This window comes from Dipteris shenzhenensis, chromosome 30, assembly GCF_047967505.1.
Source record: "Dipteris shenzhenensis isolate YYH24624 ecotype China chromosome 30, Dip_SZ_1.0, whole genome shotgun sequence".
Classification (NCBI taxonomy): domain Eukaryota; kingdom Viridiplantae; phylum Streptophyta; class Polypodiopsida; order Gleicheniales; family Dipteridaceae; genus Dipteris; species Dipteris shenzhenensis.
In genome coordinates, this window is record NC_141625.1 from 13,663,578 (window position 1) to 13,677,892 (window position 14,315).

Genomic DNA, 14,315 nt, shown 5'->3' on the forward strand with positions numbered 1-14,315 from the left:
ATGTGGCATCCCACTTTTGGTCCTCGTGATTTAATGAGGATGCATGGAAAAATTAAGGGGCAAAGAGTAAGATTGATGGTTGACGATAGCGCAACACATAATTTCTTAAACTACTCATTAGTTAAGAAATTAAAGTTGCTAGAGAGTCCAAGTGCCCATAAATATGTGGTCTCTCTAGCAAAGGGCACTGATAAAAAAGTTTGGGACACCATGATTCATGGTGTAGAGGTGGATATCTAAGGATATCACGGTGCCTTGAATTTTCAAATTATGTATCTCAATCGAACATTTGTTCTTGGTTGAGAATGGTTGTATAGTCTTGGGCATAGCTTATAATGGAGTTATTTAAATAACTCTATTATGTTTGAAAAGGTGGTAGAGTCTTCCAGATTCAAGGCGAACATGATGCGCCCAACTCTCCCCATCAACAATGCGAGGTATATCTCTATGAACTTTCTTTTATTGATGATTTATTTCTGCTACATCTAAAATGAACAAATTTTTAAGTGATGTGATTAAAAAGTATGAATCTTCGTCTAAGGATTTAATGGTTGAATTTAAAGATGTTTTTCTGAGTGACTTGCCGACCGTTTACTTCCCGAGCGAGATGTAGATCATACCTGTTTGTAAACCACCCTATAGACTTAGTCAAATGGAAGAACGTGAGGTCTGATGGCTAACTACCTTAAAACACTTAGTGCATGCAAAGACTACATTGTGTAGAACCAAATAGAACCGAAATGAAGACAGTGACTCAATAACTCTCACACACAATAGACAATATTATAAACTAGAGCTCAGCCCCCGACCAAGCTTGTTGCTCTTTATAAGACACTATAGCAGAAAAGCCACAAAGGCTCATACAATGATCAAGATCATACGCGTACATTGAACTGAAACTATATCATCATTCTCCACCAACTAGGGATCACGCCTCTTCACGTGATAGCCAACAGCTCAGGTCCAATCGATTGTAGAGATCCACGAGCACGAGGTCGCCTTCACTGTGTCCATATGCTGCTACCAAGGGTCGTTTCCACCGACTCTCATGGGAGAGCCAAGAGCCCACGAACCGATTGGAAAGAAGAGACTCCTCACGGTGACAATAGAATACCTCATAGAACTACGTAGAAGATTGCATGCAAACTTAACACGTGTCACCTTCTTTTCGACCCCTCCAACTACTTTGGAGCTCTCCATGAGGACGTGCCAACCAAGCTCAAAGCCTACATAACCCCCCTCGGCCAAAATGGGGAGATCATTCACAAAGAGCTAATCAAACTAAAACAAAACATCCACAAAGGAATAAACTATCAACGCTCACAAAGAGTTACACCAGCAAGTAGTTAACTAAGAACTCAACAACCATCAAAAATTGCTCACAGAGAGCATGACACTAGGTAGTTATACTACCCTAGAAAGCATAGTCTTGATCTTTGAGGTGATCTACCTCAACCAACATGGTCGACTTCTCCTTATCATCTACCACTAGTGCTCTATCCTTGCCTTTCTCTGATTTCAAGATCTCATCGCGCTATTTAGTGTAACAAAACCTTTCAATATGTCCTTCTTTGCCACAGTAGTTGTATTTTCGAGTATCTCTATCTGTCTTCTCTTTCTATCAGTAATTGCAAACACTCTAGGGTCGTAGATTCTTGTATTGGTACATTTCTCCTCGTTGAGCAGTATCCCTACACAATCCAAAAAATCCATATGGTCATCTCGTCTCAGGATCCTGACTGTTTCTTCACATTGATCAGATGGTAAGCTCTTCAACAGGATTGCCTTCTTGTCTTCATCCTCTACCTTTGCTCCAAGTTCGTTTAATTGCCTGAGCAAGGCTTGCATCCTATTCGGAAACACACCCAAGTTCACTCCCTCGAGCATCTTTAGATCGAAGAGATCTTGTTTCAAGTTAGCTTTTGAGTGTTTCATGCGGACCCCAAATAGAGTGTCCAACATTTGCCAGTTCTCTGCTACTGACACTTTCACATCGAGGTGGTGAAAAAACTCTGGACCTAGAGCTCGTCCCATGTACCCAATTGCCTTCTCATTCTTTGTCTCCCATGCACTCTTCTCTGCTTCTGATGCATTTCCCTTCGGCTTCTTCTCCATCCCAGCAACGACTCCCCAAAGCTCCTTTTGCATGAATAATAGGCGGATGGCAAGCTGCCACGACGGAAAATTCTTACCATTGAAGGTAATCAGAACCATCCCGCCATACTTCTCTTTATACGACACTTCCATCTCAAAAACTCAACGGGTTCAATCGAGCTCGAAAGCACACCTCTGCCAATATATCAAGTGACGACTTTGGGATTCTCTTCGACCTTAGCTTCCTCACCTTTTTCAGAGCAGTGAGTACCTTCAAGCTCGAGTATCTTGACATGCATAAGGCTTCCCAAGAGTCTTTTCTCTGCTTTGATACCACTGATGGTTAACTACCTTAAAACACGTAGTGTGTGCAGAGACTAAACTGTGTAGAATCGAATAGAACCGAAATGAAGAGAATGACTCAATAACTCTCACACACAATAGACGATATTATTCTCAAAACCCAGAGCTCAGCCCGACCAAGCTTGTTGCTCTTTACAAGACACTACAACAAAAAAGCCACAAAGGCTCATACAATAATCAAGATCATACGCACACACTGAACTGAAACTATATCATCATCCTCCACCGACTAGGGATCACGCCTCTTCACGTGAAAGCCAGCAGCTCAAGTCCAATCAATTGCAGAGATCCACGAGCACGAGGTCGCCTTCACTGTGTCCATATGCTACTGCCAAGGGTCGTTTCCACCGACTCTCATGGGAGAGCCAAGAGCCCACTAACCGACCGAGAAGAAGAGACTCCTCAGGGTGACAATAGAACACCTCATAGAACTACCTAGAAGATTGCATGTAAACTTAACATGTGTCACCTTCTTTTCGACCCCTCCAACTACTTTGGAGCTCCCCATGAGGATGTGCTAACCAAGCTCAAAGCCTACAAGGTCGAAAGACAATTAGTTGAATACCTTAGAAAGGGCCAAATTCAACCTAGTAATTTTTTCAATCATCACCTCCAGTTTTACTAGTAAACAAAAAAGATGGCATTATGCGTTTATGCATAGATTATAGACCCTTAGATAAAATCACATTAAAAAATAAGTATCCTATGCCTCGCATTAAAGAGCTCTTTGATCAATTGCAAGGAGCAAAATATTTTACTAGAATTGACTTAAGATCAGGATATCACCGAGTGCAATCGCAAACTCTTAGAATCCTTGTATCAAGGCCTGGAATGAGGGGCTGCATGTAGTGCCCGGCAGCATGTAGGTCTATGAAATTTCGCTTTCAATCTCCAAACTCTTGAACGCTATTACCCTTAAGAAGTGCAGTATGCCACCGGTTATTTCACTTGGCACTCCATGGCATTTTATTTCGTGGACTTGGCATTGATCCTGACGGGGTAACAAGGCTTTTTGAAGTGAACGATTATCCTATGAGAGAGATCGTAGACCAGGATGAGATGAGCAAGCAGGAGCCAAACCAAGATCTGATACCAGTATTACGTCGAGAACAAAATAGACAGCTCCGTGCTAGTTACCTCCTAGTCACAAGACTGCCAAAGAGCTGTGTGAATTCGAGTCTCCCCGTGTTCCTTCCACCATCTTTCTCTCAGATGGACTTGTCTCTCTCTAGAGCCTTCCCCCATGCCCAGCACTTCCATTTGGCCTTCTCCTTTAGTGCCATGTGTGACATGTCCCATAGGAGACCTTACGCATAAAAGCCCTCACTTGGGCTCCTTTTGCACCTCCTCAATATTGCCTAAACCTAGGTGTAACCCTAGACCCAAGCCCTCTAGGCCGCACCAATGCAAGTGCTATCGAGCCTCTGGTTTCCCGCCTCGCCATAACCGAACCATGGGCTTCCATGATTATGGCTAACGTAACATGGGTCGCGTGGTACAGTCAGGTGATGGGAGGTCAGCAGATAACTCCATCAGCTATCCTTATTGCCATCAGGTAGGACTTTACCTTGTGTTCCATTTGGAAGCACGATACTCCAAGATTGAGAGCAACTGTCAAAAGACGGGAGCGGTTCTGCAAGGCTTGGCCTACAAGTGTCTTCTACACCCTTTCCGCAGCGGGGGATAATATCCACTAGATGTATAGACCACCACCCTGGTTGTTAGCCCCTGTTCCAGAGATTCCCTAGGCAGTGTGCTAGGTTCTCTAGGAAAGAGGCTGGTTATTTTCTGACAGCCAGTTATTTCTCTTGTACGGTGTTTTTCAAGCATTGATAGAAGCTTCCTTTTTCTTGAAAAAATAATGTGGTTTAATGCGATGCTTCTGAAATAAAATGTCAACTTCATTTCACCCAAATAAAATAATAACAAAAAAAGGTATAACAAAAAAATCTGAATTTGTACGATTGGATATATTCTAGTCTTACAAAGGTGTATATATATAATAAAAAAGATATGCCTTAGTTTAAAGAAAACTAATCATAAGTGTAACATCCTGTCATGACCAGATTGAGAAACCATTTCCGGATGGAATGTGAACATTGTTTGTATGTGAACGTCTCTAAGAAATGATTATTTCTGACTCATTTCAGATTCATGGCACCAATAAAGTCATGGACAGTAATGAAAGACCATTCAAACATGAGTAATGCTAGAGAAAGTATATATATAAGTCTATTCTGAAATGCAAGGGAAGGAAATAATAAAATTAAAACAAAAACAGAAGCTTATTGAGTGAAAACTTCAACCAAGACCAGGAATGGCTTGCCTATGACTAGGTTTCAAGAGGTCCTAGAAAATTTCCCCTTCCAGTTGTTGTAATATGAAGTTGCTGTAACTCCAATAATGAAAAATACTTTCAGGTATCTCCTTGCTGAGTGTGCACACATTGAGATCCAGGATAGTGCCTGTTTAGGCATACTGAGCATATCAAGAAATCATTCCAATACCCTAGCATCAAGGCTGTCCCTCGCTGTTATTGTGCTCAATAATAAAGATGGTATTCAGAACTTCTAGTTTTTTAAGATCTTGCTGGCATTGCACAAGTTTGATTGGCCTTTCCTTGAAGAAAAGAGACTTAGAAGTGATCTGCAAAGGTTTTTTCACGACTAGCTATTGTACATGTCATACAAAGATGATATACCATATGAAAAACATGATGAAAGCTCTCACTTTTCGGATAAATCGAGTTGATGAATGAGCTCGAAGCAACTTCTCAAACTCTTCTCGAGTCATACGTGTGCCTTCACCTATCATACATATAGCACCATGACTTCCTCCAAATGCTTGTATAAACTTAGAGATGTCACCCACAAAGATACAGCTTTTGTAAAAAATCATTCTCAGGAAACAAAACAATATGCAATCTATGAAACCGAACATAACTATGAAAGCACGTCTACTTTGGTTGCACAATCTAAAAACACCATTCACCCCATCCATTAAATCACCTCACACTAAATTCTAATACTAACACTCAATTAGTGTGTTGTTTACATAGACAATACTGAAAGTTTTTTTAAACCCTTGATCATTTCCTAAGACCACTCAGCATTTGAGTTTAGAGATAAAGATTCAAGAGAAATGGGTAATGGTCTTACAACTAGGAAACGCAAGACTATTCACAAAAGGAAAGTATGTGAGTGTCAAGAGGCACGAAATCATTTGTGGGATTTAGCAAGGCCTTACACAAGCCTTGCCTTGCCCCCATCCTACCTAGGGCCAGCACTGCCCCTCGTGCCATTCGCCATGTCCTTTCAAGCCCGCCCTTGCTACTTCTGCCATTTCTACTACTCTCACCCCTTTCTTCTACCACTTCTCCTCCCCGTCCAACCTTTCGCCCATTTTTCACCAGCCCTAGGGCTGACCAATAGGGGTAGCTTGTTCATCCTTTTGGGCTTCAAGCAGGCCCCTTTTTGGCGTCCCCCTCTTGGCTGTACTACACGGCCCTGGAGGACCCCTTCTCCCTCTTCACCCCCCTCTCATTCCTTCCCTTTCCCATCATAGTTGCACACCGAAATGGAAAGGAGGGAAACAGAAACACCAGAAATGCCAGAAAGGAAGTTTCCGGCTTGAGCTGAAATGACAGAATAAGAAACGGCAATATGGTACAATTTATGTGTAAAAGTAAAAATTTTATACATAACACTGATTCTAGAACCCAAGAGACATGTAATATTATCTAAGGAGAATATGGAACGGACTCTTATGCAAGTTTGTTGCAAGAAACTTTGCACTAAAAAAGTTGCATTATTGTGCAGCCATATGCCTCAGTATTTGGAGTAAGACAGAGCCTAATAGACATAACCATCTTCTTCAAGAGTTTTCTTTCTTTCTTCATTAAGATGATCAAGATTTGAGGAGAATAGAACTGCCCAGGAGCTCACACAGTGTGGTGTGGGGTGTGGAATCACAAACTTCTTAAACTTATGTGCTTAGCATAGGTATGCAAACTCATCAATAGACAATGAACCAGACAGATAGAGAAACCACCAAAATAATATATTTCTGTCCAAAGCTATGGACACAATACAAAAGAGATAGATCCAAAGTCCCACCAATGGTGTGGTCCTCTGCCCCCTCTGGCCGACTTGGTTGGCTGGCCCAGCCAACCTGTTGGTCGGCAGGGGTTGGCTGGCTCAACCAGCCCTATATAAGGGCCCTAGCCAAGCCTTTTTGGGCTGCTGCTAGGCTGCCCTATGCTGCTGCTGCCCTGCCATCAACAGGCCCTTGTGCAGGCCCCAAACCTGCCCCTCGCGTGTGCGCCTTTGATGCTGAAGTACCCCGCCATGTGCCACCTTCATACAGCCACTCCTTGCCTATGTCTGGAGCTCCAAATTGCCACTGATCTGCTCCTGGACCTACTTCTGCCAGTCGCCTTATCCATGGTGCTGATCCATTCTCCCAGATGGCTCCAGGTACATCTCTAGATGTGCTGCCCACATGACAGCCATGATGTTGTCCATGTGGCAGCCTCTTTCTCTCTTTTCCTATGAGGTACATCTCTAGATGTGCTGCCCACATGACAGCCATGATATTGTCCATGTGGCAGCCTCTTTCTCTCTTTTCCTATGAGGTACTGCCCATGGGGCAGCCCCTCTCCATTTTGTCCTTCCCTAGGTCTCCCTCCCCCATGCTCTCCTCATATGGGGGCTTACAGATGGGGAGGTGACCTTTCCAACACCCCCTCTCACCGACACATCTCGAACAATACCAAAACGTCAATGACGATGCTCCAATAACTCCCTGGTCATAGTCCTTTGGACCATTTTGATGTCGAAATCTTTTCCTGGCTTTTCATCCTTAGGCTCCTGCTTCACCAAGTATGGTTCCGCTCTGCACACCATCCTGGTACACAGGTCCATCTTTGGTAGCACCTCTTGGCACCACCACCTTCAGTTACGCTCTCACCTTCGAACTCTAGCAAACCAGCCGTCGTGATCTTCCACTTGTCCCAACCTGGAGTCTTCCAGGCACCATGCTTTGAGGGTCTGTCTCAACCCGTCTTTCCTTTGGCAAGGTCCGCAACAAATGAATATTTCCAGATAACCTGGACCACGAACTCTCACTGAGCTCTCAAGCAGGTACTCTTCTGGCTTCACTACACCTCATCCATCACCTTCCAGCAATCTGCGTCCGAGATTTGAAGAAGCACCCACACTTCCCCTTCTACCAACAAATGACGAGCAAAGTCTCTCCACAGCATGCTATAAAGGCTCAAACGAGAAACATGTACATACCAAATCGTCATACTGCCTGTGTGCTTACTTTAAAAGCAAACCATGCACTCCATCGAGGCACATTCCAATAGCCTGTGTAATCTTGTATTGTCCCCTTCTGAAGTACAGCATCCATCTGAACATGAGACCCCAGGGCACTCCATGGAATCCACCCTTGTGTCAGTATCAATAGACACGCACCTGGAAGATACCAAGCACTCCATGTTGTCCTTCACCTTCACAAAGTTCTCTGACTACTCGTCGACCCACATTTCAATGTCAGACATCATCACTGTGGTTTCTAAGTCAGCATATCTGACCTCAATAACACACGGAGATGTCACTAAGAACAGCTCATGGATTACCACATTAGCTTCGGCCTTTGTATCACCCTCTGAATCTGCCTTTTTCTTTTTGCGGTCCTTTGCAAAATGACCTTGCGTGTCACAATAGAAGCACTTCTTGCTCTGCTTCCTCTTGGAAGTGTCATCCTCATCAAAGTCGTCTTTCTTGGACTTACCACCGTTAGGCTTGCCCATCCCTTTGCCAGCGTAATCCTTTGCCAGCAATGCCTTGTCATCTTTGTCGTTGTTGTAGAGCTTCTCCATAGCTTCTCCTTGTGATCATAAACCCAGTGATTCCTTGATCCTTGAAAGATAAAGAAAGTTCATACATGTGGGATGTAATTGGCTCATCCTTGAGCAATTTTCCCACAGTTGTCGACAAAGATATTATGAGTTCTATTTCTCCTTTTTGTCCTATACTCCTCTGAGTGGAATTTCAGTGAGTGAGTGCTTCTACCGTGAGAGAGGTTAGTGAGGATTTGAGATCATTCCACTGTGTTAGCTTCTATTCAAACAGTCCCCTTCATTCTAACATAGTATCAGAGCTAAAGGTGGCATCCTCGTGATCTCCGACACACTGAAGGAAGGAACCCTCCAACGGAAACATCGTCCAACGGAGACATCGTTTCACTAAGGTGATGTAAACAGTCAATTTTTTGCTTTAGGTGTTGAAATCACTTCAAAGATTGTCAAGTCTTCTTTTCAGGCACTTGCAAATGGCTTCAAACATGCCCATTTCCAACTTTAGAAAGAGTGGGAAATCGGATGGGAGCAACGATCCCATCTGCAAGGTAAAGCTCAGAAGTCACTTGGTTGCAAGACTGATCTAAGAGATCACCCAAGGATTGGAGGTGACAAAGATGACACTAAAGCGGGCAAATCAAAAAGACAGTGGAGACCAAAGAAGAGGAATCGGGATCTATTTCTAGCCACATTGTAAAAGATTTCCGAAAGAAAAAGGCGGACCAATGGTGGACAACAAAGGTATGGATGTGCCACGAGTTTGTCAAAGGTTGGCTAGAGCAGACCTGTGCGGGAAATACAGCCTGGAAACAAAGCGATGACATGGTGCTGATGTCAGCAGCTGTATGAAGGCCTCCAGAGACAGTACAAGCTTTTTAGAGAGCAACCAGGGCTTGGCAATGGCCAGAACAGAGGCGGGTTGCAGGAAGAATAGAGAGGTTGAAGAGGCAACTGTTTTGGAGAGGCTATGGGCCAGGAACAGGTCGTGTTTAGGGCAGGACTGCCTGGGCCAGTGGCAGCCTGCCACGTGGCCAGGTAGGGCCTGCAAGCCCTCAGAAAATGTTCCCCCACCAGTCGTTTTTTACAGACTGAGCGGGTCGGCTGAAACAGGCTGCAAGTCGGCCATTTTGGCCCCTACTGGGTGGGCTGATTTGGGGGCTACCAGCCCCTATAAAAGGGGGGCCAAAGGGGCTTGTTCTCCATCCACTTGAGCAGTAGACATCCAGCAGATCAGCAAGAGTAGGGCCTACATCCAGGAGGTCTACAGGAGCTTCAGACAAAGCTGAGAAGGGGCTGCACATCTAGGCTGACAGTTAGGGCAGCAAGGTGCAGGATCAAGGCATGTTGAATAAGCTCAACAAGGAGCACGCAGACTCAAGGATCTAGAAGTGCAAGGAGATAGTAGGAACTTTTGTTACGCTCAAGTTGAGGTAACATGACCTCGGAAGGGTCAGTGGACATTTTCCTTTAAAGGATCAATGTTTGTATTATATTTATTTGGGCTTCATGTAAATGGTCAAGAGGATTAATGTCAAGGTCCTTGATGAGGGTGACAAGGCACTAACTAGATGGGTCTAAGGCTGTGGGTCTTAAATGCATTAAATGTGTAATGCGCCTAGGAGCAAGTAAATAAATGGTATCCCAATAGGTACCCTAGAATGACGACATGTGGCAAGCTAGATCCATCTAGAGATTTGTGGGCTCTGTTGTGGGCATGTAGAAGCTGAATTGAAAGAATCTTTCGTTCATGCTTACGTAGAGGTTGGCTGGGCGGATAATCTGTGCGCCTGCACCCGTGATATTACTGTCAGGGTTTCAATTTTCAGAGAGTGTCGTTTGCTTCTTATATTTGGTATCAGAGCCAAGGTTGTATCGACCAAGGGTGAACGTGTGTAGAGGGGTTTATGGTCGTCCCGAATTTGGTTGCGTTGAAATCTTTGAAGCAAGCTTAGGTTCAGCGCCCGCAGTTACCTGGCGTAGGATTTGGTAGCTAAAAGGCAAATGCATCTCCACAAATACAGATAGCCGTTTGACGCTACTAACTCTAGGCGAACTGTGCGGTACCTCAACAAATTCCCATAGATTCAAAAGCCCTCAAACCCGTACGCTAAAAATACTCATAATTGATTCCGTTGAAGTAATAGCAACTGGTTGTGAAGAGTCATGCAAATTAGCGACTCAAGTGCCTTTCTTGTGGTCACAGAACCCAAGCAGTAGATATACGTCACGTGGGATGGTTGTATGCAGGCGCTCTTGGAGACCTCTGTGAGAACGATCACTATGGATGCTTAAAGACAAATATATGCCGTCTCAATTTTGTTAAGGTTGCAGGAGCGTGGGCATAGAGTGAAAAAGGACAAACGGGCGTCGTCAAGATTGCAAGAGTTTTTTACTTTAGTCTGAACCGTACCCGCTCCACATAGTAGTTGATTGTCAAAACGCTTTCCAGGCAAAGACTGACACACGTGTATTGCTTCACTGAGTTGCCATACGAAGGCTTGCTGACGATTGGAGGAAGTCAAATTTCATGGTTTAGAGAATTCCATCAATCAATGACGGAATCCCGTTTTTTCCATCCATATATTGACGGAATTGGATGGAACTTGACAGAAAACCAGTTTGGAGGCGCTTTTGAATGGATTTGGATATATCGAAGTGGTGTGGTGTCGAATAGAGACGATCATGGGCCTGAACACTGAAGTTTGGACCAAGGAGCTTTCTATTTCTTTATGCCTTGGAGTTGTTTGAGTTTTGAAATTTTATTGAGGGGTTGGTTATCTATATTTCCCTAGTATAGGGAAAGCGTGTTTGTTTCAATTGCGAAGTCGTAGTTGTCTGGATTGCAGGCATTCCCTAGCATAGGGAAATTATGACAGTTTGCATTTATAGTTTATATCACAGTTAAGCTGAAACACGTTTCAGAGCCCAACCAGGCCTGAAACGCCGTTTCAAAGAAGCCTAGATCCTGAAACGTTTCAGCACCCTGAAACGGCTGGCTGAAACGTGTTTTAGGGCTCTGAAACGGGCTGTTTCAGACAATAAATTTGCTAGGTCTCCAAATGACGCGAAATCCGCCGCCAGCCCCGATTTTCGTCTTTTTGATTTCGATTTTGGCCTCCTTCCACTCCTTCAACCTCATACTCTCTCCATCCTCAAGGTTTTCCAGCCCTCCTTGAGCCCCATTCACTCCTTTCTCTCCTGCAGGCTGCTTCAGCCCTCCATCATCATCTACTCCCCTCCAACCCTCCTTCAAAGCTCAAACTCCACTCCTTCAGCCCTCTTTTAGGTTTCAGCCCTCCTCTAGCCCGTCTTTCAGCCCTCTCTTTCAGCCTTCTGTTCCCTCCCCACTTTCAAGTTTCAGCCCTCTCTTTCAACCCTTGGCTCTCTTTTCAGTTTCAGCCCCCCTTTCAAGTAGCAAGCTTCCATGGCTTCAAGACACCCTACCCCTGAGTCTCATTCTGAGGTCTAATTCACCCAAGCAGATTTTTGGTGGAGTCAAGTCGATATCCTGGGTGCCTACGACTCCAAGAAAGGAGGCGCTCGCAAGTTCATGTGCACGCTATGTGGATTGAAAAGAGGTCGGATTCTTGATAGGATGAAGGCCCATCTTCTTGGCATCAAGGGAGAGGGGATTACAATATGCAATGAAATCTCCGAGGAAGAGAAAGCAAGGTTGGCACGAGAGGTCGAGGCATTTCCTCCCGCGAAAAAAGGTAGGACTATTGCATCCACTAGTGGAGGAGCTACTTCAAGTGCTCATATGACTACTTCAAGTGCTGCTACTACAATTTCATCTTCTAGGAGTGCACATGTTCTTGGAGCTACAGGTTCTACCCCTACTGCATCTCCTTCACCTCTCCCACCTGCACGAAGGCAAAGCACCCTTTATACTGCATGGCATCCACAAAGGAAGGCACAAGTAGATGCAGCCGTGGCCCGTTTCTTTTACTCGAATGGGATTAGTTTCAATATGGCACGGTCTGCTTATTTCAAGGAGATGGTGACTGAAATTACAGCCTTTGGGCCCACATACACCCCTCCCACTTTTGATGCATAGAGGGGAAAGCTTCTAGAGGATGAGGTGAAGGCAGTTAATAAGGCCATTCCGCCCATTAGAGAAATGGCATAAGTATGGGGTCATTTTGGTAGCAGATGGCTGGAGTGACGTACGTAGTAGATCACTAGAGGGTATTTTGGCATATTGTAGAGGATCTTCTTTGTACATACACTCCATAGAGTGCGGAGTACAACCAAAAACAGCAAATGTTTTGATGCAGATGTGGGCAGATGCAGTGGATGGAGTATGTGGACCCGTCTAATGTTGTGCAATTGGTTTCAGATGGTGAAAATACCAATAGGGCTGCAGGTGCATTATTGGAACAAAGGAACCCCCATATTCAATGGAGTTCTTTTGTTGCCCATTGTTTGAATAATCTGTTGAAAGACATTGGCAAATTACCTTGGGTAAAAACTGTAATTGATAATGGAAGAGAGAGAGATAGGTTCATTAAACGCCATGATTTTTCTCTCTCTTCGTATCGCACCTATGTAAGGAAGGAGCTTTTGAAGTATGCAGAGACAAGGTTTGCATACAATTATATGATGCTTCACAAGCTCATTGAAATGAGACCTGCTCTTAGGCAGGTTGTGGCAAGCCCACAGTGGGATGCATGGCCCACTTCAAAGCAGGCTCTTGGGATATTGGTCTACGATTTGTGCATAGGCAGCGATGACTTTTGGGCTGATGCATCACACTTGTATGACTTGTGTAAGCCGATTGTCTTGTTGCTGAAAAAGGTTGACGGACACATGCCTTTTATTGGCAAGGTATATGAGGGGATGGATCGTATGATAGAAAATATCTGAGTGTTAGAGAAGGATCCCCGCAAGTTGAAAGAGCTGGAGGACTTAGCCGTGACAAGGTGTAATCAGTATTACTCTCCCATTCATGCGGCTGCATTTGTGTTGGACCCAAATTTTCAGCACAAGGCAACTGCACAACAAAGTGATGCAGAGGTGGTCCGTGGTTGGAACCTCACTCTTTAGAAGATGGTACCAATGCCAGAGGCTCGCCGGACAGTGAAGGACCAGCTCGCCAATTACCGCAATAAGGAGGATGGCCAGATGCCCAGCATGACAGGTAATCTTAAATCATTATAATTCTTAAATTTTATTATTTAATGATTTATAATTTTCAGATTTCATGAGCTTTGCCATATATCTGAATTTTATGAGCTTTAAAATTTCAGATTTCGAGTTGGGTCTGTTACATGGTGGGAGGATTATGGAGCTGATTCTCCATAGCTGCAATCGGTTGCCATTCGGATTCTCAGCTAGGGTTGTAGCTCCTCCTCTTGTGAGCACATGTGGAGCAGCTTTGCCCACATCCATACAAAGAAGAGCAGCCGTCTCAAAGCACACAGGGCGAACGATCTTGTCTTTGTTAATGCAAACTTGCGTTTGCTTAACAAGATGAGACAGGAGTACTCATGACAAGTTCATTGGTTTTCATAAGCCTGATGACACCCTCACTGATGATGAGGAGGAGAGGGAGGACGACGACAACGATGAGGAGATGGCGGTGGAGGAGGAGGAGGACTCTTGAGCAGCTGAGCTATCTAGATTCTACATTCTAGCTTTTGATCAAGTGATGTAGCGGCTGGCCTTAAGGATTAGAGCCTGGCTTTTGGAAATCTGAATTTTTTACTTTTTACTCTTGAGTCTTGAGTCTTGACTCTTGACAATGAGACATATATGAATCATATATTACATTGCCTTTGGCATTTTGTAACTTGTCAATCTTCAGCTTTTCTCATCGATTTCAGATTTGTCATTTATATTTGTATTACTCACTGCTAAGTTAGCTTCTAAGTTCTAAGTTCTAATTTGTAACTTGTTTTAAATTTTAACTTCTAACTTCTAAGTTCTAAGTGAGATTGTGCCATGTGGTAAGTATTATGCACTATATTTTAAGTTACAGGTAGGCTGTAGGCTA

The 14,315-nt window shown here is 44.1% G+C and overlaps 1 protein-coding gene across 3 annotated transcripts in view; it reads right to left on the reverse strand.

Annotated features, from left to right (window-relative positions):
- The window catches only part of LOC147881743 (magnesium transporter MRS2-2-like), a 108,534-nt gene that overhangs the window by 19,231 nt on the left and 74,988 nt on the right, over positions 1-14,315 (reverse strand). For all 3 annotated transcript variants that reach the window (XM_087402099.1, XM_087402098.1, XM_087402097.1), the window contains exon 15: positions 5,188-5,264. In XM_087402099.1, the coding sequence (XP_087258225.1) occupies positions 5,188-5,264 (77 nt within the window). The remainder of the gene's footprint in view (positions 1-5,187; positions 5,265-14,315) is intronic.